Genomic DNA, 26,697 nt, shown 5'->3' with positions numbered 1-26,697 from the left:
TCAAAGGCTTCAATAGGAAAGGTAGCAAATTTCTCCTAAAATTAATTGATAAATCGAATGCAATTCAATTAAAGTATCAACAATATTCTCACATAACTTCAGAATTTGTTTCCTAAAATTCTCACAGTAAAGTATAAAGGGCCAAGAGCAACCAAAACAGTGAAGAAAGAGAAAAACAATGAGAAAGAGGCGAAAAGAATCAGAGGCCTTAATCTGCCATACATCAAGATAATACAAAATATTAGTAATTAACATAGTAGCATATTGGTACAGGGCCAGACTAATAGGCCAATGAACACAATGTAGAATCCTGAAACAGACCTTATACATGCAATAGCAGTTTGCACTGTAATCAGTTGGCAAGACACTGGTCAATAAATTGGCTAGGCATATGGAAACAGGTAAAATAAACCCTTGCCCACATGTATACAAAGTATATGTAACTATAAGAAGTTCAAGAGGTAACATACTCACTGGATTGCCATAAATTGTAAGCTCTTTGAGAGAAGAGATAACTTCAAGTTTTTCCAGTTCTGTGATATCCTATTCAAAAGTCAGTCAATAAGTTAATATTTGGTTGGATCCAACATCTTCAAATATAGACTAATTTGAAATAATTATATGTATGTGTTGGATTGCAGCTAGGTCATGACCAGATATTCGGAAATTAGCTTGAGTGACAGCATTCTGTGTTGTTGAGTACAGGCAAAGCTGTGTCCTGTAGATTCCAAATGCAAAGATGACAGCCTAACATGGAAAATGGGCCTTCGAGTAGCACTTGCAAGAAAAGACCAAGTATTTCCTCAAAAGTGTTATGATCCATCCTCGGCCTCAGATTACATTCGGTTCATTTCTCCAGAGTATTGGCTGAGGAGTACGGAAAAGGTGAATCCGGTCTAAACCATTTCAAAGGCACACATTAAAAGATTCCTCGGTGAATGAAGGAGCCGATACTGAGTGGGGTGCAGGGAGTATATACAGCTGGGAACTATTTCTCGAGTTTAATGACTTGCCTTTCCTGCTGAATGGGTTATTTATGATTATCCATTTATTTGAGAGAGCCAGCTGAACAGAAAGCTTTCCTGGCTGGCTCACTCCCCAGATGCCCATGGTAGCCTAGGGCTAGGCAGGGCTGAGAGCAGGAGGCAGGAACTCAGTCCCGGTCTCCCAGTTACTTAAGCCTTTACCACTGTCTACCAGAGTGAGCAATGCCAGCTTACAGTTATACAAAAAAGCTATTGATATGCCAATATTTGGAATTGCAAGTGAATATATAGCCAATTCATCTAGCAACTGTAGAAATATTTATATCTATTTTAGATCATTTGGAAGTGAAATTTGATTTTTTTTAAATGACTGATCCTATTTTGAGTAAAGGAGGGATTTGAAAAAGCTCAGCATTTAGTTATTTATGAAGATATTGTGCATTTTTACTCACAGGCATTTCCTATCTGTGGAAGCATGATTGGAAATTGTGGGCATAGGAGAAGTCCTACTTACTTACTCAGATTACACAGACGGTACCACTGTTCAATATTAAAATATTCCTTATCAAACTATTTGTTCCTATAGAATATGCTATCATGGAAACAGTGTTAAAATTGTAGAGGATAATGCTGGTACAAGCTTTTAAAGAGACATGACCGCCACTGGGCCAGGGGCACGGAGGGCTGATGGCTTCTGATTTTAATGTATGGTATTTTTTACAGTGGGATGCTAGATTTACCTTTTACTGACTCACAAAAGAAGTTAACTGGTGAAAGTTCAGGAATTAGGAGATACAGAGTTTTAGCTTGAAACTGGCTATGGTTGAAAACACTCTACCATGGAAACTGAAAAATGTTGCTAAATAGGAATTTTCCCCACAGAGCGCCGGGGAGTAAACCTTAAGCAGCACAACAATGGGGCTCGAGTACAGTGTCAAAATGAGCACCTCAAGCAGCCATAGTGGTAGCTCTGCATTGGGGCTTTATTTGGGGTAGGAAATGGTGACAGTTTCTTGGGGTCTTTTCCAGTTACAGGCAGCTAGGAGCTACAGGGGATTACTCAGCCATTTAAAAGCAAACAGGGTGGGCACAATGCCAGCCAGGGGATCATTTAGACACAGGGCTCAATGTGACGTGAGGCCGAGTTATGGAACTCATCTTTTCAATAGCATCGCTGTGATGCCTGCTGCAGAGGCGAGACTGTCTACTACGCTAAATCCACACTACTGGACACAATGGCTAAGCCAAAAGCTTCACGCCGGAATCCACGCTCAGGGTACGCAGCTTCTGCAGGATGCTTCAGTAGGTCAATGAAATTAATGCTGGTGTCAGCTTGCCTGTGCTGGTAAAAATCTAGAAGCAAAATCCCTCACAGAGTTAAGAATTTTGAACAACGTATATTTTCTTTCTTTCTTTTTTTTTTTTTTTTTGACAGGCAGAGTGGACAGTGAGAGAGAGAAAGAGACAGAGAGAAAGGTCTTCCTTTGCCGTTGGTTCACCCTCCAATGGCTGCTGCAGCCAGCGCATCTCGCTGATCCGAAGCCAGGAGCCAGGTGCTTCTCCTGGTCTCCCATGCAGGTGCAGGGCCCAAGCACTTGGGCCATCCTCCACTGCACTCCCGGGCCACAGCAGAGAGCTGGCCTGGAAGAGGGGCAACCGGGACAGAATCCGGTGCCCCGACCAGGACTAGAACCCGGTGTACTGGCGCCGCTAGGCGGAGGATTAGCCTATTGTGCCGTGGCGCCGGCGAACAACGTATATTTTCAACATAATTCAAGAGAAACGTCCAACTTGCCCTTATTTTTCCAAGTTCTTTAAATTTTTTTAACATTAAACTTCCTTAAAAATATTTCTTTATTCGCCATAAAGGCAGAGAGAAGAGGGGAGTCAGAGGAGGAGAGAGAGAATTTCTCCCATCTGTTGGTATGCTCCCCAAGTGCTTAGAACAGCCAGGGCTGGGTCAAGCCGAAGCCAGGAGCTAGGAACTCATCTGGGTATTCCATATGGACGGCAGAGACCCAAGTACTTGAGCCATTACTGCCACCTAGCAGAGTGCACATTAGTAGGAAGCTGGAATCGGAACCAGAGCTGGGACTCGAAGTCAAGCATCTCATTAAGGGACACGAGCATCCCAAATGGCATCTTAACCGGGGCATCAAACACCTGATCCTGAGTTCAAGTTTTCTGCAGCTTAATGTGTGACACATGAAAGTACTCTAATATTAACAGAACACGTTTGAAGACAATTTGATGACAATAGACCACCTCAAGGATAAAAATGAAGGGCACATAATTAAGCAATAAATAACTGTCACCCCTCTGTTCAACGCTACATGCATGGTCTCCCATGCTACGTCCTACAGATGGTCATTTCCTATATTAGATTTGACAATAAATAAACATGACTAAGCATTGTTCTAAGCTGCCGTGGAGGAAATTTCTATGTCAGCTGCGCTGGCATGCATTCAGTCCTCTGACAGGGAAAAGGGGTGAGGAACAGCACAGGGATGCTTCCAGGCAAAGCAGGTCACCTGTCTCCTCTCCCTGCAAGCAAGCTGGTGATTGGACATCCCGTCCTGGTCTCCTCTCCCTGTAACCATGCTGCTGATTGGACATCCTGCCCTGGTCTCCTCTCTCTGTAAGCATGCTGGTGATTGGACATCTGGTCCTGGTCTCATCTCTCTGTAACCATGCTGGTGACTGGACATCCTGTCCTGGTCTCCTCTCCCTGTAAGCATGCTGGTGACTGGACATCCTGTCCTGGTCTCCTCTCTCCGTAACCATGCTGGTGACTGGACATCCTGTCCTGGTCTCCTCTCCCTGTAAGCATGCTGGTGACTGGACATCCTGTCCTGGTCTCCTCTCTCCGTAACCATGCTGGTGACTGGACATCCTGTCCTGGTCTCCTCTCCCTGTAACCATGCTGCTGATTGGACATCCTGCCCTGGTCTCCTCTCCCTGCAAGCAAGCTGGTGATTGCACATCCTGTCCTGGTCTCCTCTCTCCGTAATCATGCTGGTGATGGGACATCCTGTCCTGGTCTCCTCTCTCTGTCATCATGCTGGTGATGGGACATCCCGTCCTGGTCTCCTCTCCCTGTAACCATGCTGGTGATTGGACATCCTGCCCTGGTCTCCTCTCTCTGTCATCATGCTGGTGATGGGACATCCTGTCCTGGTCTCCTCTCTAAGCATGCTGGTGATGGGACATCCCGTCCTGGTCTCCTCTCCCTGTAACCATGCTGGTGATTGGAAATCCTGCCCTGGTCTCCTCTCTCCGTAAGCATGCTGCTGATTGGACATCCCGTCCTGGTCTCCTCTCTGTAAGCATGCTGGTGACTGGACATCCCGTCCTGGTCTCCTCTCTCTGTAAGCATGCTGGTGATGGGACATCCTGTCCTGGTCTCCTCTCTCTGTAAGCATGCTGGTGATTGGACATCCCGTCCTAGTCTCCTCTCCCTGTAAGCAAGCTGGTGACTGGACATCCTGTCCTGGTCTCCTCTCCCTGTAAGCATGCTGCTGATTGGACATCCCGTCCTGGTCTCCTCTCCCTGTAAGCATGCTGGTGATTGGACATCCCGTCCTGGTCTCCTCTCTCTGCAAGCATGCTGGTGATTGGACATCCCGTCCTGGTCTCATCTCTCTGTAACCATGCTGGTGATGGGACATCCCGTCCTGGTCTCCTCTCTCTGTAAGCATGCTGGTGATTGGACATCCCGTCCTGGTCTCCTCTCTCGGTAAGCATGCTGGCGATGGGACATCCTGTCCTGGTCTCCTCTCTCTGTAAGCATGCTGGTGATTGGACATCCCGTCCTGGTCTCCTCTCCCTGTAAGCAAGCTGGTGACTGGACATCCTGTCCTGGTCTCCTCTCCCTGTAAGCATGCTGGTGACTGGACATCCCGTCCTGGTCTCCTCTCCCTGTAAGCATGCTGGTGATTGGACATCCCGTCCTGGTCTCCTCTCCCTGTAAGCATGCTGGTGATTGGACATCCCGTCCTGGTCTCCTCTCTCTGCAAGCATGCTGGTGATTGGACATCCCGTCCTGGTCTCATCTCTCTGTAACCATGCTGGTGATGGGACATCCTGTCCTGGTCTCCTCTCCCTGTAACCATGCTGGTGATGGGACATCCCGTCCTGGTCTCCTCTCTCTGTAATCATGCTGGTGATTGGACATCCCGTCCTGGTCTCCTCTCCCTGTAAGCAAGCTGGTGATGGGACATCCTGTCCTGGTCTCATCTCCCTGTAACCATGCTGGTGATGGGACATCCTGTCCTGGTCTCCTCTCCCTGTAACCATGCTGGTGATGGGACATCCTGTCCTGGTCTCCTCTCTCTGTCATCATGCTGGTGACTGGACATCCTGTCCTGGTCTCCTCTCTCTGTAATCATGCTGCTGATTGGACATCCTGTCCTGGGCTCCTCTCCCTGTAAGCATGCTGGTGATGGGACATCCTGTCCTGGTCTCCTCTCTCTGTAACCATGCTGGTGATGGGACATCCTGTCCTGGTCTCCTCTCTCTGTCATCATGCTGGTGACTGGACATCCGGTCCTGGGCTCCTCTCTCTGTCATCATGCTGGTGACTGGACATCCTGTCCTGGTCTCCTCTCTCTGTAACCATGCTGCTGATTGGACATCCTGTCCTGGTCTCCTCTCTCCGTAAGCATGCTGGTGACTGGACATCCGGTCCTGGTCTCCTCTCTCTGTAAGCAAGCTGCTGATTGGACATCCTGCCCTGGTCTCCTCTCTCTGTCATCATGCTGGTGATGGGACATCCTGTCCTGGTCTCCTCTCTCTGTAACCATGCTGGTGACTGGACATCCTGTCCTGGTCTCCTCTCTCTGTCATCATGCTGGTGATTGGACATCCCGTCCTGGTCTCCTCTCCCTGTAAGCATGCTGGTGATGGGACATCCCGTCCTGGTCTCCTCTCCCTGTAAGCATGCTGGTGATGGGACATCCTGTCCTGGTCTCCTCTCCCTGTAACCATGCTGCTGATTGGACATCCCGCCCTGGTCTCCTCTCCCTGTAAGCATGCTGGTGACTGGACATCCCGTCCTGGTCTCCTCTCTGTAAGCATGCTGGTGACTGGACATCCCGTCCTGGTCTCCTCTCTCTGTAAGCATGCTGGTGATTGGACATCCTGCCCTGGTCTCCTCTCTCCGTAATCATGCTGGTGATGGGACATCCTGTCCTGGTCTCCTCTCTCTGTCATCATGCTGGTGATGGGACATCCCGTCCTGGTCTCCTCTCCCTGTAACCATGCTGGTGATGGGACATCCTGTCCTGGTCTCCTCTCCCTGTAACCATGCTGCTGATTGGACATCCCGCCCTGGTCTCCTCTCTGTAAGCATGCTGGTGACTGGACATCCCGTCCTGGTCTCCTCTCTCTGTAAGCATGCTGGTGATTGGACATCCTGCCCTGGTCTCCTCTCTCCGTAATCATGCTGGTGATTGGACATCCTGTCCTGGTCTCCTCTCTCTGCAAGCATGCTGGTGATGGGACATCCTGCCCTGGTCTCCTCTCCCTGTAACCATGCTGGTGATTGGACATCCCGCCCTGGTCTCCTCTCTCCGTAATCATGCTGGTGATTGGACATCCTGTCCTGGTCTCCTCTCTCCGTAAGCATGCTGGTGACTGGACATCCGGTCCTGGTCTCCTCTCTCTGTAAGCATGCTGCTGATTGGACATCCGGTCCTGGTGTCCTCTCTCTGTCATCATGCTGCTGATTGGACATCCCGCCCTGGTCTCCTCTCTCCGTAATCATGCTGGTGACTGGACATCCGGTCCTGGTCTCCTCTCTCTGTAAGCATGCTGCTGATTGGACATCCGGTCCTGGTGTCCTCTCTCTGTAACCATGCTGGTGATTGGACATCCTGTCCTGGTCTCCTCTCTCCGTAATCATGCTGGTGATGGGACATCCTGTCCTGGTCTCCTCTCTCTGTCATCATGCTGGTGACTGGACATCCTGTCCTGGTCTCCTCTCTCTGTAACCATGCTGCTGATTGGACATCCTGCCCTGGTCTCCTCTCTATGTAAGCATGCTGGTGACTGGACATCCTGTCCAATACAGCACATTACTTGTTATGAAGAAACTCTTCGTGGGATTCTCTTAGCAGATCTTCCTGGTTAAGGACTGCTTACAATCAACAAACCTAGGACTTATAGAATGATAAGGCAAAGCTCCCTATAAAATGTTATATTAGCTCAGGTAAAACGTGGAAATGCTTCATAATTGAAACACTCCTATGCTAAGATCAGCCCACAGAATCTTACTTGGAGATCTTATCTTTTACGCTAAGCTAGACAGTGTGCGAGATGTGAGAAGGATGGCCCTGAGAATCCGCTAGATTGGAATTACTAGCACACTCGGTTTCAGGGAAGATTCTCTGGCTTGAGAATCCTTTGTATTAGCTCAGCTGCTGTCACTGGAAAGATTTCTTACAGAACAGCGTTTTCCTAATTTAGATTTCTTCTGAATAAAGCTTTGGAAAAATCATCACAGCGTTGGCAGGCTTTTCACAGGTCAACATTCAGGTCTGGATAAGCAGTCTTTCTCTGTGTGTGCCTTTCTGAATACAAGGTTACATAAAAACGGCACTATCTAAGATTTTCTTCTTACCTCGGACTGGGCTTTTATATTGTCACAGAAAAGACTTCCTGAACTCTAGCAAACAGCCACAACCCGGTATTCACTGAGTATCTACTATGAACATGGTATATACAATATATACTATGCCATATATTGATACAAGTATGAGTAAGACACACTCTGCCTCTGCTCTTAGGGAGTAGTGCACAGTTCAGTGCCTCCTGGAGGCTGCCTTCGAAGCATGGGCAGAAATAGTAAGGTTGGTAGAAGAGGGAGAGAAGGAAGAGAGCAGAATATGGTTATGCTTTCAATTCCCTTTTCAGTGTGCCATCTCAGGAGCGAATCCACGCAGCCTCACCTGGAGCAGCGGCCTAAGAGTAATACGCTGAATTCTGAGTAGGCAAAAGCACAGCAGGGCGCTATCTAGGGAGAACTTGTGTGAGAAGAGATACAGTCTTAAAGCCAAGACAAAGTCCGTTACCGAGAGTTGATACAGACACCAGGTAGATCAAGGAACTACGTCACGTGTAACCAACTGGGGGAAGTCGGGAACTGGGACTCAGAAGAAGCCTGGACCAAGAAGAGTCCGGGGAAATGAGATCCGGCAGAGAGGACTGGTGAGAAGAGTTCTAGAATATTTAGAAGTAACCTTCACTAGTGGGTGGCTGCAATGGGTTTGCCCAGTTGACACAAGGGGTCTCCAGAAAGTGCATAATCTGAAAACTTATACATGGATTTCAAATTTTTGGATCCAAATTAAGTGCTTTTGCTCCATTTTCCACAAGCTTTTTGAAGTGCCCTCCTGAGTCTAGAAGCAAGGTGGACATCTTTGCATCACAGAATACTTCTGTGCCTTGAGATGTACATGATGTATACATGACAAATTGGCACAGTAGTAAAATTTTCACTAGTGTGTTTGGAAACTTTATGTTCAGAACGAAGGCTTGTAAATCTCAAAAGAAACAAAAAAAATAATGGTACCTGTATTTTATTATATCCTAGGTAGAGTTTCTCTAGTTTTACCAAATGTTGTAATTTGTTCAGCTCCCGCAGTCTGTTTTCCTCCAGGTGGAGAGCCAGCAGAGAACTTGGCTTGGCAAAAGCGCTGTCGTTGAAGGACCTGATGCGGTTGTGGTCCACCACCAACTCCTGCAGCACTGCCAAATGGTCAAGCCCTTCAACTTGACTGATCTCATTTCCTAAAAAACAGTAAGTCAGGATACATCAAGGCAGCACAAACTTATCTACCTTTACTTAAATATTTTTCATCAAATGATTTTTTAAAAGTAAGATTTTTTTTTTTAAAAAGCTGATTGGTAAGGGCAAATTGGAATCGACAGGAAGGTAGCATCATTACCAGATAATGGTTGTTAACGTTGCTCCTTTGTCTTTGGAAGGTCAGGATATGATGCTCACAATGTACTGAACTGACCCAATCTGTCTATGCAGTAATTAAGTGCTAAAATGGATTGACAAAAGTAGCTGTATAAGTGTTGCAAAAGATATGCTGCCTAAGTCTATCTGAATGTTCTAGTAGTATTCATGATGGTTAATTTTAGGTGTCATTTTCACTGAAATAAAGAATTATTTACAAAGTATGTCTGGGAGGGTGTTTCCAGAGCAGATTAGCAGGCGAGCTGAGCTGAGCAGGTGATAAAGATTGCCTTCAGTCTGGGCAGACATTATCCAATTGGTTGGGGCACAGAGGATAAATACAGAAAGTGAATTTATTTTTTAAAAAAATATTTATTTACTTGAAATGCACAGAGAGAGGGAGACAGAGTGCACACACACATGAAGGGAAAGGGTGAGAGACAGTGAGAGTGAGAGCCAGAGAGAGAGAGAGAGAGAGAGAGAGATCTTCCATCCGCTGGTTCACTCCCCAAATGGCTGCAACAGCCGGAGCTGCGCCAGGCCAAAGCCAGAGTCCGTACTCCATCTGGGTCTCCCATATGGGTGCAGGGGCCCAAGCACTTGGGCCATCTTCCTCTGGTTTCCAATGTGCATTAGTAGGGAGCTGGACTGGAAGTGAAGCAGCTGGGACCTGAACACGTGCTCACATGGGACGCCAGCACGCGGTGGCTTTATCTGCTATGCCATAGCACTGGCTCCTGAATTGACCTCTTCTTGGCGAGTGGGGATAGATTCTTTTTCTGCTCTCTTGGACATCAGAACTCCAGTTTGTTCAGCCTTGGGACTCCAGGACTTACACCAGGGCATCTCAGGATCTCAGGCTTTTGACATCAGACTAAGAGTTACACTGTTGGCTTCCCTGGTCCTGAGGACTTTGAACTTGGACTGAGCCACACTACTGGCACCCCAGGGTTTCCAGCCCACAGATGGCCTGTTGTGGGTCTTCTCCATGCCATAATCATGTGATCCAATTCCCCTAAGAATTGCCTCCTTCCTCTCTCTCTCTCTCTCTCTCTATATATATATATATATGATGTACATATATATATATAATAAGTGTATCTAATTATTTCTTAAATTAATTTATTATACAGTTGTCCTCCCTTATCTGGGTTGCATTTCTGTGGTTTCGGTTATCATTAGTCAAGATCCAAAAGTATTAAAGAAAAAAAAATCCCAGAAGTAAACAATTCGTAAGTTTTGAGTTGCATGCTATTCTGGGTAGCATGACACCACTTCACTGCACCCTGCTCTGGCTAGCCTGGGATGTGATCATCCGTTTGTCCAGCGTATCCAGTCACCTAGTAGCTATCTCAGTTATCAGATTAACTGTAAGGGCACCACAGTGTTGGTATTCAAGTGATCCTCATTTTACTGAGTAAGTCTTTAAAATTCTAAATTATTAATAACTTGAGTCCTTCCTACTGAAGAAATCAGTTGCTTTTTATAAATATTAACGATAACTTAGAAGAGGACTCTGGAGTTCACAAAATGCTTTCATATATATTTTCTATTACAGCTTGAAAATATGACAGAGAAAGTTCTCTCTTTTTAATTATCAGAAAGCCGAGGGACACACCGACTTGCTCAAAGAGGTAACAATGGTGATACCAGGCTCGATGCAGACTTGTGTGCCAGACACAGCTTCCATCCAGTATCCACCCTTCTTGTTTACTGCCGTCTGAATTGTCTCCCCCACCTCTGCTCAAGTCCTAACCTCCAACGGCTGAGAATGTGATAAGTATTTAATGAAGTAATTGAGGTTAAACGAGGTCTTTGGGGTGAGCCCCAGTTCAGTATGACTGGTACCCTTCTAAGAAGGGGAGGTTAGGACAGACACATACAGAGAGAAGACCACGTGAAGATACAGAGGCCGTATACACCTGCAGAGAGGTCCTTAGAAGTCACCAACCCCACTAAGAACTTGACCTTGGACTTCCAGCATCTAGGATGTGGGGGCAGATTTCAGTTGCCCCCAGTCTGTGGCACTTTGTTATGGCTGCTCTAGCAAGCAAATATATTGCTGAACACACAATCTGGAATTCTTCTCCTTGAAATTTAACATATATCATTGAAATTAACATGTCAATGACTGTTAAAATGTGTCAATATTTTATGTTCATTTCACTAGGAAAGAAAAACCACATCAGATAAATTATGACATTCCATCTAAATAATACACAATCAGGTTTCACACATGTTGAAATATAACAAGTGTTTCAGAATTGATGAAATATGGTAAATCTATATTATTTTGTTCTAGTTCTTATAGAAATCAATAATACAATCTTCAATTAAGTTACCCACAGAACTAAATCACACTCAGAAAATTACTAATGCCTTATCTATAAATTAAAAAGTTTATTAATGTCATATTGAAAACAATAATTTAACTGTGTTAATACATTTTTTTCATGAAATGTTATACTTAGGGTATCATTTTAAATATTTTAAATATATTAAAAGCCATATGGAATAGCTTCAAGTACTGAAAAGGGTATACAGTAGCATATTCTTAGCTACCATTTTATTTATTTATTTATTTATTTTTATAGAAAATTTTATTTAATAAATATAAATTTCGAAAGTACAACTTTTGGATTATGGCAGTTCTTCTGCCCATAACCACCCTCCCACTCACAAACCATCCCATCTCCTACTCCCTCTCCCATCCCATTCTTCATTAAGATTCATTTTTAATTATCTTTATATACAGAAGATTAACTCTATACCAAGTAAAGATTTTAACAGTTTGCACCTGCACAGGCACACTTCTCATAGTACATAAGAACTTGGGGAGTAAGTGCACAGTGACTCCTGTTGTTGATTTAACAATTGACACTCTTATTTATGGCGTCAGTAATCACCCGAGGCTCTTGTAATGAGTTGCCAAGGCTATGGAAGCCTCTTGAGTCCACACACTCCAACATTATTTAGACAAGGCCATAATCAAAGTGGAAGTTCTCTCCTCCCTTCAGAGAGAGGTACCTCCTTCTTTGACAGCCCCTTCTTTCCACCAGGATCTCACTCACAGACCTTCATTTAGGTCATTTTTTGCCACAGTGTCTTGGCTTTCCATGCCTGAAACACTCTCAAGCTCCCATTCATTTTAAAATGCTCATTAAACAAACTTAAGAAACTCAAACAATTATGCTAAATGTGATTTCAGAGATGTTACGCTCCATAATTCATAGCATTTATCACTATTCAAAAAGCTCTTGCTAATTCAATTAGTTAAAAGTTGAGAAAGTTTGGTTCTTTATTCTTAATATTCTAACTGGCTTCCCCCAACACACCCCCTCCTCCACCTTCTTCCAACCGTCACGTGAAGCTGAAATGCAGGCTTGGAAGCTTTCCGGTGGACACCGTCTGACCGCCTCACATCACCGCCTACACTGTGAACCGCTTTCACCTGCTTCCCACTGGGGACCCTGGCGTCAGAGTGCACTCTTCCTGGGCAGTGTCTACATTAACTCACTTCTTCATGCACCTCTCCGTACGATACACCCTCCCCGCGACCATTCAATCTCCATCTTCCCAGGGCCCAGCTCTGACTACGTGACCTCTGCTCCTTGCTGTCCCCGGCCACTTCACTCTACCTTATTTTCCCTTTGATTTTTGCCATCACTACATCTCCAGACCTTACCCCTTGCAGATTACCAATGGTTTCCTTCCCCTCCCCCAACCGCAGACCTCATTCTTTCCATCATTTGACTTGGAGGCCACTCATCTTCTCTTCCTCTGACGTTTGGATTCCATATTCTTTGGTTTTCTTCAAAAAATTTCTTATGCCACTCTTGTGCTGGTTCTTTGTTCTCCTGCTGTCATTTTTTTCCTGAGTGCTCCAAGTATTATTGCATTTTATGGTTTTTGTTTTAAACTGACATAATAATTGCACATATTTATGGGGTATAGCATGATATTTCAATACATGTACACGATGTGTAATGATCAGATCAGGGTAACTCATATCCATAACATTAAACATTTGTCACTTTTTTGTGTGTGCTGGAAACATTCCATACGCTCTCCAGCTCTTTGGAAATACAGAATTAATTGTCAACCACAGTTATGCAACTGAGCTATCGAACATTAGAAGTTATTTCTCCGTCCTCACTCCTATACCTGTTTTTCTTGCCTCCTTAATGTGGCAGGCATGTATGCGTCTCCAAAGCCATTTCTGGCCTTTACTTAATTCTTTCTTTGTACTCACTTCCTAAGTAAGAACATACATGTATGCCTTCACCTGCCACTTCCATTAAGATCATTCTAGAACACATATCTCCAGCTCTAACTTGAAAATGTTTCCATTTTTTTGGTCTCAAAATTGTTACAACACAAACTGAAATTTTCCCTTCCCCAAATGGGCAAATATTTTCCAATGACTCTGTATTTTTAGTACTTCCAATTGGTAACCTTCTAATGAATTTAGGAAAACATCTTTGTCTATTTTTCTCTGCTTCTTCTTATACATCCAATTAGTCTCTAAGTCTTAAAACGTCTTGCTTTTAAACGGCCTTGTGGATTCAACTCTTCCTCCCCACGCCCACTCCAGTTCAAAGTTATATAAGCCGTTCATCTGGATAGAAAACTCCTGTGACATGGAGTCAGACAGACTTGGGTTTGACTCCAATTCATTAACACACACTGGTGTAAACTTAGGCAAATTATTTGAGCTCACTGAACCTCAATGTCTTTTTGTATGAAATGCTCACCATGCTCACTATGATTAAATGGGATAGTACGTGTAGACTAACACTGGGCCCAGTGCCTCCAGAAATGGCCACCGTTATTGTCACTTCCTGCATACAGCTGTGCACAGCAACAGAACACACTCCCCGATTACATTGTTACACTGAGACAGACCTCACAGGGACAGGCAGTTTGGCTGTGGACTTTTTTTTCTATTTGTTTGTTTTGATATGTCCATGTATCTTTTTCAAAGATCTGTCATACTTTCTAAAGATTTACAATTCCTATCTTTTGTCAACCATACCCAGTCTAAATTTCTCTCCCTGGCTTTCCATAATCTGGTATTTCTCTACAATAAACATTTTTAAATTTTATTTTAAAACTTTGAGAGAGAGACAGAGTGTTTCATTTGCTGGTTCACTCCCCAGATGCCTGCAATGGCTGAGGCGGACCCAGCACTTCAGCTGAGAGCCAGGAATGCAATCTAGGTCTGCGACGTGGGGACAGAAACTCGACTTGAGCCGTCACTGCTGTCTCCTAAGGCCTGCACTGACAGAAGGTGGCAGTCACAGCCAGAGCTGGGAACTGAACCCAGGCACTGATGCGGGACACAGGTGTCTTAACCTCTGGGCAAAATACCTACTCCATCCTTCTCTACATTCTCAACTCAACTCACTGCTATTCCACAACATTTCAAAAAGTTTCTATACAGAAATGGGGTCGACTTAAAGCTAAACTAAATAAAATGGATAGTTTATGTATTAAAATGAACATTTCCTATCAAGCTGACCGTGTTTACGGGCTCCGAAGCTCTGTCAGAGAACCACACAGCCTTGGTTCTCATCAGGTCGGGTCCATAGACACCACAAGCATGCTGTGGCTCTCCCTCCCCCCTCCGCTGGCAAAGCTCTCAGTAATGCTCACCTCCATTCTATCAATCCTTCAGAGACTCATAGACACACAGAGGAATGAACCTCTCAATGGTTTTTTTTTTTTTTTTTCATTTTTGACAGGCAGAGTGGATAGTGAGAGAGAGACAGAGAGAAAGGTCTTCCTTTTGCCGTTGGTTCACCCTCCAATGGCCACTGCGGCCGGCGCGCTGCGGCCGGCACACCGCGCTGATCTGATGGCAGGAGCCAGGTGCTTCTCCTGGCCTCCCATGGGGTGCAGGGCCCAAGCACTTGGGCCATCTCCACTGCACTCCCTGGCCACAGCAGAGAGCTGGCCTGGAAGAGGGGCAACCAGGACAGGATCGGTGCCCCGACCAGGACTAGAACCTGGTGTGCTGGCGCCGCAAGGCGGAGGATTAGCCTAGTGAGCCGCGGCGCCGGCCCCTCTCAATGTTTATTTCCTCTAAGTTTCTGTTGCACTTAAGTTAGCAACACATCAGAACTTAATTCATCCTTGTCTCAGTACATTTCTACTACTTGAGATTAAAGATCTCAACGATCTATAATTACAATATGGTACTTCCATATCTTTCACAGTACTTATCACAATTCCAGGTTTACTAAATACTTATGAATTACTCACTCGTTACTTAGCGTTTTTTAAGTTGAGTATGATTTCAAAGTAAATTACAATGTGATTCTGAATATAACCTCATAATGTTGTATTTTTCTTCAAAAATTTTTTTAAAATATGTGAATAACCCAGGAAAAACTCAGTTGTGATTTTCAACATTTTTTATCAATACATCTGTTTGAATGAATGTTGAGGCTTATAGTTGCTTATCAGAGCTGGATAATAATCAAGCAGTTTTAATAAAAAAAAAATTTAGACTTTGACAATGTTCCTACTTACCCTGTAGAAAGAGGTATTTTAAATTTCTTAGTCTGTTAACTTGTAGTTGGATTAAGTTACAAATTCCATTGTAACCCAAATGAAGAACTTCTAGACTGTGCATCATGGGAGGCAAATGTTCGCCGCCTATTGTGTCTCTGAAACACAGGGAAGTTTGAGGCCATAGTTTGTAGTCTGTATTTTATAAAGGCATAAAAAACCTAAGAAATGTTCTTAACTGTAAAAAATGGAAAGAAAGTGTCCTGACTTGGGTATGTAACACATGCACACACACACACGCGTGCGCACACACAGCACATACATACATATGTATGTATCTTTACGTTCTATCAAAATCGTGTAGCGTAGGGAGGCAGGCATTTGGCCTGGTGGCTAAGACACATGTAGCCCACGTCAGAGTGCTTGGGTTTAGCACTGGCTCCACTCTCGATGTCAGCTTCCTGCCAAGGTGCACCCTGTGGCAACAGTGATGGCTCAAGTATCTGGGTTCCTGCCATGGGAGACTGGGACCGACTCAGTACCAGTCATTACAGACATGTGGGGAGTGAACCAGTGGGTGGGTGCTCACTTGCTCATTCTCTCTCTCTCTCCCTCTCTCAGATCAATAAATAAAAATTAAAGAAAATGTGCAGGGAGGTGGAAGGTATGTTCTCATCTCTTTAATTTTTTTAAAAATATTTTTCTTTTTTCTGATACTGTATTTCTTTCATGTTAATGTACTATGTATGCCAAGAGTACAGATTCAATGTGGTTCATAGGCACAATTCTAAGAATACAGCATTTCTTTCTTCCCTCTCATTCTTTCTCTTTCTTTTTTTCTCTCTCTCCCTTTCCTTGCTTCCTTTCTTCCTTTTTAGTTTTTGAGATAACACATTTTTAATTAACATTACAGTCAAAAACTTAATGCTGCAGTAAATAAAGAGATCAACCAGTAAAAAGCAGTGATATAGGAAAGGGCCACAAACAGTCATCAACTGGAAAGCTGGACATTTCACCCCTCTACAGTAAATTTTAAAATAATCACAGATCATTAAAGCTACAGTAGAACATTCTCAACCATCGGCTTGACAAACACAAAGCAAAGTTAGACAGAAAATTATCTGCAACAATACTGATACTCACAGGCATTTCTTTCTCTTTTTTTTTTCATTTTTGTTTTTGTCTTCTGATTTTTTTTATCATTTCTATTGGTGCTACGGCATTAAGTGACCAGACAAATAATTTGGAAATAAAGACAAATGTTAAAAGAAGCCCAAGTTGAAGATGACCCAAGTCCTTGGGTCCCTGCACCCACATGAGAGACCCAGATGACGCTCCTGGGTTCAGCCTGACCCAGCCCCGGCCACTGCAGCCATGTGGGAAGTGAACCAGTGGATAAAAGATTTCTCTCTCTCTCTCTGTCTCTTCCTCTCCTTTTGTAATTCTGTCTTTCAGATAAATAACTAAATTTACAAAAAAAAAAAAAAAAAAGACGAAGCCCAGTAAAGGGTTCCTGTGGGTTGATGAACATGTTCTAGAATTACATAGTGGTAATGGTTGCACAACTTTGTGAAAATCACTAAATTGTACACAAACAGCAAATTTTATGGTATGTGAATTGTACCCCAATTTTCAAAAAGAAACTCAAGGTCATAAACATACAATGATTCTTGTTCTTTTACTTTTTTCTTTATTTACAAAATAGGTTTGAAATGGAAGACATGGCAAAAACAATGACAAAGCACTATTTTGGGTTAATTCATGAAGTTTATTACTGGCATATAGCTATTAAATAATCATTGAAATACGCTAAGTATGTCCTCTGTAACATGTCACTACTGTCATTAATATGACTAACTGCTTTTTAAATTCCCAACTAAAATTATGTACAGTTAAAAAAATAGTACCTGTTCATTTTTGAAGTTCCATGTTGTCCATAGCCACTCGAGGCCACTTTCTGGTAGAGCAACTGTCTGTTGCTTAAGTGAGTCTGAGGCTTTACTCGGGGCATGATTGACTCAATATGGTTATAGTTGAGGCATAAAACCTATAGAAAGAATCTTATTAATAGGACATCCTAGAAACTATTTTAAATGGCATACATAGGGGCCAGCACTGTGGGCTAGCAGGTAAAGCTACTGCCTGTGGCACCGGCATTCCATATGGACACCAGTTTGTGTCCCTTATGCTCCACTTCTAATCCAGCTCCCTGCTAATGCACCTGGGAAAGCCGTGGAAGATGGCCCAAGTGCCTGGGCCCCTGCGCCCATGTGGGAGACCCGGAAGAAGCTCCAGGCTTCAGACTGGCCCAGCTCCAGCTGTTGTGGCCTTTTGGGGAGGGAGTCAAGCGGATGGTAGACCTCTCTCTTTCTCTGTCTCTCTGTAACTCTGCCTTTCAAGTAAATAAATAAATTATTAAACTAAAAAGGCATAGATAAAACTTGGAATATACATGTTAGTACTAGATTTATATTCCAAATTATTTGTATTTAGTTTTAACTTTTATTTATTTATATGGAAGTCAGACAGAAAGAGAAAAAAAGAAACAGGCAGACAGAGGTCTCCCTACTGCGTGCTGACTACCCAAATGCCTGCAACAACTGAGGCGAGGCCATGCCAAAGCCTGGGTCTGGGAACTCAATTCCATGCACTCACACGGCTGGCAAGGACCCAGCCACTTAAGTCATTACTGCTGCCGCCATGGTGCACATTAGAATGGAATCAGAAACACACGCTGGGACTGGAACCCTGGCACTACAACGCAGGATGCTGGCATCCTAAGAGGTATCTTGATGACTATTCCAAATGCTCACCTCTGGATTTGGTATTGAATGTGTGTGGGGGTCATCTGACATGCTGGGACATTACAACACTTCAAATAAAATAATGGAGACCCTAGAGAGCTTCTAAGCTTTCTTAACCTGCACTCCCGCCATGGTGAATAACTCCTTAGAGATGGCTGTTTCCCTGCATTTAAAAAGCCTTAGTGGACAGTCAGTTGAGGCAGTAGAAAAGGAGGGAATGAGGTTGCTTCTAGAAACAGAGCTCTCAGGGGTGTCATTGTGGTGCAGTGGGTAAAGCCACCACCTGCAGTGCCGGCATCCCATATGGACACCGGTTCTAGTCCCGGCTGCTCCTCTTCCCATCCAGCCCTCTGCTATGGCCTGGGAAAGCAGTAGAAGATGGCCCAGGTGCTTGGGCCCCTGCACCCGCGTGCAAATACCCAGAAGCTCCTGGCTCCTGGCTTCAGATCAGTTCTGGCTATTGAGGTCATCTGGGGAGTGAACCAGCAGATGGACGACCGCTCTCTCTCTCTGCCTCTCCTTCTCTTTGTGTAACTCTGACTTTAAAATAAACAAATAAATCTAAAACAAACCAGAGCCCTCGGCTCCGTCCCATGCCTGCGCTCCGTTAGAAGCGGCTTTCTAGCCCAGCTCCTGCTTCCGAGCAAGTCCTGCAGAGAGCCGAGGTCAGACCAAAATGCCTCAGGAAGGAAATACACTTTCCTGCTTCATTAAGAACAAAACCAAACCCTTTAGGAATAATTTCTCTACTTTAGTAATATGAAAAAATATATTTAACCCAAAGTGAAGAAGGTTACAACTCGCGCTGAAAACCTGGGAAGGAGGAGAGGGTTAGGAGCGGCTCACCTTCACACTGGGCAGGTAGACTAACCCGCTGAAGGAGGTCAGGTTATTGTTCTGCAGATTCACGCTGCACACACTTCTAAACTGGTCCACTGGAATCAGATCCACAGTCCTGAGTTCAGACGAAGCAGAGTTATGGAAAATAATAACTGAAAAACCAAAATAATAACTAATATGCCACAAAATATAAACCAAAGTCAAGTTTCTTCACGTACAACTTCCAAAGGCACCTTTAAAGGGTCTTGTATGACAAACAGGGGAAGAATAACTGTCTAAGTGTAAAATGTATGGGGCAGATGATGGACAATTACATATTTTTCTTGAGCTCATGTTTAAGAAAATGACAGAATTTGATTGCTTTCGAAAATATATGTTATCAGATAAATGTACCACCACTGTAGAAGAAACTTATGAAATAACACATCTCATTTTTTTATAAATTCATATATATGAAATTGTTGGGAATGAAATGATATGGTAAGTCATAAGTCCAGACTGTAAACCTCACTGGATAAATGTGAAATCTGTTATTTCTGAAATGTCAGGAAGAGATTAGGAATCGGAAAAGAAAAGGAAAAAGCATGTCAAGTCTTTGAAAAGAGACTTTTCGGGGGGTGGGAGTGTTCTGAAAACTTATTGACATCCCATTCGTGCGATGTTTTGGTAATTACACAGAATGCTTGATCCCTAGAGCCTGGTAACAGAGCTGCTCTGCCTTCATCCAGCCTTGACAAAAAGGAGCACATGCTAAATCACTGCTCTCTTACCATTTCTTAAATCCTGAGCCTGAAGTCACAATGACATATTTTTATCCAATAAAAATCCTTTATTCAACATATTTCCATTAATATTTCCTAAGTGCAGATGACATGTTTGGAAAGGCTACAAAAAGATGGAAGAAACTCCGCTCTCAAGAATTAGAAGTGGGATTCAGGAAAAGTAAAACAAGAAGGGAAATTGTGACCATCGTTAGGTATGATTGCGTTTTAGAAGAAAGAGTTCAAGCTTTTGAGGAGGTCGCTATGGTAGAGGATGACATCACAAACTAGGAAGAACTTGAGATGAGACCAGGGGACCTGTAAGTATTTGTCAGGCAAATTAAGAAAGAGTTCCAGGCAGTGCAAGACGTACAAACAAGGCAGTGGCTTGAAACAGCACCTTCTAACTGAGATCGAGGAGCTAGAATATTTCAGAATTTCTAAGCTATAATGAGTCATGGGCAGAGAAGGTGAGGATTCCATGAGGTGAAAATTACTCCATGCCACACAGAGGGATTTTAAACTATTCCAGTATACACAATGGAAGTCACATGAACAATGTTGAGAACAGAAGTAATCCATGAAACTTGCATTTTACAAAGCAGTACGGGTAGTAGATAGGTTTTTAGGGAAGGCTTATGTAAGGCAAACAGCACAAAGATCACCTTGAGAGTTTCTAAAATAGTTCATTGCCTAACCTAGGCCAACAGCAGTGACGGTGGAAACAGGAATTCTGAGGCATACTTAAAATACAGACTCTGTAGAACTTGGTGAGGAATTGAAACTGGAGGACAAAGGACAGAAAGCAATGACTCCGATTCTCCTTAGACTGTTTTGGCTTGGGAACAACAGGCAGATGTCACCTCCTAGAGAGCAATTTAGGTGAAGATTAACAATTATAAATTTGGGGATCAATGCCATAAGTTAAAACTATGAGGGCCGGTGCTAAGGCATAGCAGGTAAAGCCGCCACCTGCAGAGCCAGCACCCCATATGGGCATTGGTTGAAGTCCCGGCTGCTCCACTTCCTAACCAGCTCTCTGCTACGGCCTGAGAAAGAAGTGGAAGATGGACCACGGCTGGGTCCCTGTACCCATGTGGGAGACCTGGAGGAAACTCCCAGCTCCTGGCTACAGATTGGCACAGCTCTGGTCATCGCGGCCATTTGGGGAGTGAACCATCAGATGGAAGACCTCTTTCTCTCTCTGTAACTCTGCCTTTCAAATAAATAGATAAATCTTTAAAAAAAAAAAAAAAAACCACTATGGCTAAAGGTAAGTCTACCCATGAAGAGTACCAAATTTTAAAAAGATGAGAGAAATGGAGAAGGAATTATAAGAGAAAAGTTAGAGAAGGGAACAAAAGCAGAGAATAAAATTCAGAAAGTAAGAAAACCAGGGAAGCTCACAGGAAAATCAATACCTGAAATAGCAGGGTGTGTGGGGAGGAGAAGGAGGTAAGTTCAAGAAGGGGGGTCACATTCTCACAGGCCTCAGGGGGGACAAGCTAGATAAGAGCCAACCACCGTCCACAGGGTGTGCTCACCGGGAGGGTGGAGGTGCCAAGCAGGAGAATAATATCAGAGGAACAGCAGCAGTGAAGGGGACATGGCATTGGACGGGATTACAGTGATAGGATACAAGAGCAAACCAAGGATGTCCTGTTTTTTTTCGCCCCCCTCCGGGGAGGCAGCAGAGGGCGCTGCCAGGGAATCTAGCTTCCCTCAGAGAATGTTTGTGGGGCCCGGGGACGCCCGCAGGTGTGCTCCTGAGGCCGGCCGCTGCTGCTAGCTAGCACCTGGGGTCAGTTGGCAGCGCCGCCTGGGCAGCCTCCTAGAGCCAGGAGTCTGGCAGGCTCCGCAGGCAAATGGCATACCCAAGTATGTCCTAAATTTAAAAATGTGCTTGTAACATAAAAGAGAAGCACAAAACCAGAGAAAGACATTGATAACAACAATAATTACTGATTTTTTGAAAGGCAGAAAAACAGAGAGAGACAGGCAGACAGACAGGGAGGGAGGGCTTTATTCCTTGGTTTACTCCCCAGATGCCTGACTTGGGCAGAGCCAGGACAGGGACAAAGCCAGGAGAGGGGAACACACCCAGGACTCCCACATGCACAGCAGGAACCCCATTCCTTGAGCCACTGCTGTTGCCTCCCAGGGTCTGCACTGGCCAGACATGGGAGTCAGGAGCCAGAGCCCAGAAGCAAACCCAGGCAAACAGCTGTGCTTAAGGCTCACTTCCTGGTGATGTTTTTAATCACTCTCTATTAATGAGAATTATTAATGCATTTCAAATAATGGTAAAGTTACCATGAGATCTTAAAGTAGAGGAGATGATATTACAAATTACTGGTTTCATTTAGCTAAGAGGTACTAGTGGGGATGGGTGTTCGGCACAGTGGTTGATGCCACTTGGGATGTCCACCTCCTGTGTCACAGGGCCTACGTTCAAGGTCCAGCTCTGCTCCGATGGCAGCCTCCTGCTCATGTGCACCCTAGGAGGCAGCAGAGGATGGCTCAAGTGCTTGGGTCCCTGCCACCCACAGAGGAGCCCCAGAGCGAATTCTCTGCTCCTGCCCAGTCTTGACCATGGTAGGCATGTGGGGGGTGAGCCAGTGGATGAGAGACTTCCGTCTGTCTGTGTCTCTGCCTTTCACACAAATAAAATAAGTTAAAAAAATGTAGAAGTGTATGAACTTCAGAAAATGACAATAATAATTACATTTTAATTACAGTGTTAAGAGCATTTAATAATAAAACAATTGTGTGTGAGGAGACATGGCTACCTTGATTTGAATATTATGCAATGTATACATGTATGAAAACATTACATGGTACCACATAAATATGTACAATTTAATCTCTCAATTAAAAAAATAAAAAGTGAAAATAAAATGATTGCACCTGATAGATGATGAAGTCCAATTTAATTCTTGCATCTGGATGAAGTTTGAATGTCCTTGTCGTTCTGCAATCATGTCAGAAGTGAGTCTGCCACCAAACAGATCCTTTGCACACTCAGTCTCTAGCTGATCCTATGTGAAGACAGTTAGGCGGTGATGTCCTCTCTTACAGATGACAGAGCCCCATTAACTGTCTGGCCCCAGGAAATTTCTCTCTATTCCACCTACTAAGTACAGCTAAACCTCCTGCACAAAATAGATACGGAAAATCCACAGTTCTGGCTATTCTACTTCCCGTCCAGCTCCCTGCTAATGCTCTCAAGAAGCAGCAGATGATGGTTCAAGTACTCAAGTTCTTGCCACCTGCAAGGGAGACCTGGATGGAGTTCCTGACCTGGTTTCAGCCTGGCCCAGCCCTGTCTGCTATGGCCATTTGGGGCGTGAACCAGCAGATGACAGATCTCTCTGTCTCTGTCACTCTGCCTTTGAAATAAATAAAGCTTTTTAATTTATTTTACATAGGAACTCTGAAAGCTGCCGTGGAGAACAGACCTTCAAGGGACCTTTGGTATTCAAAAGGACACCTGGATTTTCTTTTTACTTTTTGCCTCACATATTCCTGATTGGTTTCTGGAAAAGCCAGGGACCCAGAAATGTCAACAAAGAAAACAAAAAGTCCAAAAAAAAAAAAAATCCTGCTTTCCCTAGTCAAATGATCACAAACAGGGAGCCCCAGAGAGAGAAGACTTTCAGACAGTAACAGGTCTGCTCCAGCTACACTCCAGACTAAATCGTGGTGCCACCCACCCTGTGAGTCCCACTGCGGGCTTGGCATCTCCAGTCAGAGGACCTACTGTTGCCCAAGAGTCCGTGTGAAACACTGATCATCTTATTCTCCCAAACCACTTTTTTTCCCCCCTATTTTCAAATTCTGCCATGATATCTTTTACTGCCAGACTCAAACCTTCAGGAGATCTTTTACTCTGCCTTTCCCATGTGCTTCAAAGCCTATGAGTTGGCAAAATCCTGTTAATTCTCCCCGGCACTGCTCCTACCTTTCAGGCGGCTGTTTTTAAAGCCACTTCCCCCTGGTTCAGGCCCCCGTCACCTCACACCTAGACGACGCGAACAGCTTCCTCCTGGTCTTCCCTCTGCCACTGCGAACACCGCTGTTACATTTCTTATACACAGTCCTGAGTAGAACACCCCCGCTCAAAGCCCCCAGCGCATTTCCATTACTAAATTCTTCACCTGACTTTTCATGCTCTGTGACTATCTCATATATTTATATTCTAACTCATTTCAGAAAGAACGTGTGGAAGCTTACAGGAAACAATATAATCAAACAGTAAAATGCCAATCATAAATAGTGAAAATCAAGACCAAGAACAATATAAGTTAGAGTAGATGAAAACTAGAGTAAGGGCAGACATCACAGAATCCTACACAGTATCTACTATTGAGCCATAAATTTGGCCTGAGCCTTTAGGTAGTCAAACTGAAACAGAAAATAGTTCAATAATATTCATTTTTAGGGAGCAGAATATAATTTTTCCTTAGGGGAAAAAGTTATTTTGTATACTTATCTCTAACTTTAAAAAAATTGTTGACGGTGGGTGGGGGGAGACAGAGATAGAGAGAGAGAGAGAGAGAGAGAGAGAGAGAGAGAGGATGAACGTTCCTATCTACCTGCTCATTCTCCAAATGCCCTCAACAGCTGGGTTTGGGCCAGGATGAAGCTGGGAGCTGGGAACTCAGTCCAGGTCTCTCAAGTATGTGACAGGGACCCAAGTACTTGAGCCATCACCATTGCCTCCCAGGGTCTACACTGGCAGGAAGCTAGAGTTGAGAGCTGAAGGTGGGCATCAAACCCAGGTACTCCAATAAATGATGCAAGAATCTTAACAGGTGTCTTACCAGCAGGTCAAACACTCACCCCTACACTTACCTCTGAGAGTACTTTCTTGGGCCAGGTGCTGTGGTGTAGCAGGTTAAGCTGCCGCCTGCAGCACTGGCATCCCATATGGACACTGGTTCGAGTCCTGGCTGCTCCACTTCCAATCCAGCTCCCTGCTAATGCAACTGGGAGAGCAGCAGAGGATGGCCCAAGTGCTTGGGCCCCCGCACCCCCATGGGAGACCTGGAAGAAGCTCCTGGCTCCTGGCTTCAGATCAGCTCAGTTCCAGAGTTATGGCTATTTGGGGAATGAAAGACCTCTCTCTCTCTACCTGTAACTCTGCCTTTAAAAATAAACTTAAAAGCAAAAAGTACTTTCTCATGTTGCCCTTCAAATGAGGACACACAAAGGTAAGATTCTCAACAGTATTTTTAGGGCAAACACAGTACTAGGCTTTTCTCTTTATAAAAGATGTATTTATTTATTTGAACAGCAGAGTGACACAAAGAGAGAGAGAGAATCTTCTATCTACTGGTTCAATCCCCAAATGGCCATAACAGCCAGGGCTCTGCCAAGCAGAAGCCAGGTGCTGGGAACTCCATGCAGGTCACCCACGTGGCTGGCAAGAACTCAAGGACTTGGACCATCGTCTACTGCTTGCCAGGCCCATTAGCAGGGGGCTGGATCTGAAGTGGAGTTCCTGGGAGTTGAACTGGCACTGCAATAGGGGATGCGGGCATCCCAAATGGCAGTGTAACCCACTGTGCCACAACAACCCAAATACTAGTTTCATAAGACTATTTTTAAAATGTCCCTCCCTGAAAGCTAAAATCAAACAAACCCCAGTATCTAAAGTTTCAGACTATGTGTCGTACATGTTGAAGCAAGAATATTCACGATTCTCCCTACCAAGGAGAAAGAGAAAAGAGGCCCCAACAAAAGCAGGGCCGGGATAAGTCTTCCAACGGCCTCAGAGGCCCTCAGGGAACGTAGTGAGTTCTGTAATCTCACTGGATCCAGGCGACCACACAAGAGCTCTTTTCTCCCTCACACGTTGTCACACATGTCCCCCTTACGCGGTGACCAGGACTTGCTAGTTACAGAATCCAAGGCTCCGATTTTTTTTTAACTCAGTCTCAGGCTCTGTGCTTATTTTTCTTCAGAGTTTCCTAGTAATCCATATAACTACACACATTGGCTCAAAGGCACTTTTCTTACTTATTAACAGGTGTATTTTTCTAGGAAATGGTCAGCTGTTTGGAGGCTCAAGAGGAAAGCAGGAACTCTCCCATAACATGGTGCACTTCACTTGCAGGCACTGAACATAGTGGGTACCAAGTAATCAGCTCCTTCCCTCAACTGAGACAAGCAAGCACTGGCCAGACAAGAAACTTGCAAATCCTAGATCTAAAGTGAGCATGAAGAATAGCAAGTTTGGGTATCATGCAAGTGATAACGGCAGTACTCCAAGTGAATAATGGCTACGGATATGTGACCATGTAACTAGGACCAAATGCTATGGGGCATAAAAAATACTCACAATGGAGATTCCATCCAAGGCTTTCAGTTCCGGAAGGTGAAATACTACAAACAACCGGTAGTTTTCTTGATTCCAAACAATAATGTTTCCATAGATGTCTAGAATGACCAAGTTGTATAAACCCTGGGTAATAAAATTCATACTTTTATTTATACATATATCACATTCCAGAAATTTTTTTTTCCTGCAAGAGGACAGCACCCTTGAATTTAAGAGTGTTGTGAAGAGCACTCTTTAAGTGCAAGTGAGCCTTTCAGACTACTGCAGTATAATGTTGTGCAATATTTCCGTGGACTGTGTGTGTATGACCAGTATCAGTGGTAACGTCTCACTGGGACTCTGACATGTTTCAGGCACTATGTTTGTTTATGGGCTACTGGCTTATTAAATGGCGCATGGATGTGTGTATACAGATACAAGAGGGATGAAGAGACACTGCCATTTGAAAAGGGATGAAACTGACATGCTTCTGCCTTCTAGGGGAGAG

General features: G+C 44.3%; 1 protein-coding gene across 1 annotated transcript in view; it reads right to left on the bottom strand.

The window, feature by feature from the left end:
• The window catches only part of LRRC9 (leucine rich repeat containing 9), a 105,828-nt gene that overhangs the window by 13,166 nt on the left and 65,965 nt on the right, over positions 1-26,697 (bottom strand). Inside the window, exons 22-28 of the mRNA XM_062181554.1 lie at positions 26,211-26,333; positions 22,775-22,905; positions 19,113-19,221; positions 17,370-17,509; positions 15,484-15,620; positions 8,557-8,774; positions 475-543 (exon numbers count right to left, since the gene is read on the bottom strand). Of these exons, the coding sequence (XP_062037538.1) occupies positions 475-543; positions 8,557-8,774; positions 15,484-15,620; positions 17,370-17,509; positions 19,113-19,221; positions 22,775-22,905; positions 26,211-26,333 (927 nt within the window). The remainder of the gene's footprint in view (positions 1-474; positions 544-8,556; positions 8,775-15,483; positions 15,621-17,369; positions 17,510-19,112; positions 19,222-22,774; positions 22,906-26,210; positions 26,334-26,697) is intronic.

The sequence above is a fragment of the Lepus europaeus genome, chromosome 22 (genome assembly GCF_033115175.1).
Source record: "Lepus europaeus isolate LE1 chromosome 22, mLepTim1.pri, whole genome shotgun sequence".
NCBI lineage: Eukaryota > Metazoa > Chordata > Mammalia > Lagomorpha > Leporidae > Lepus > Lepus europaeus.
This window is presented reverse-complemented; position numbering and strand designations above follow the sequence as displayed.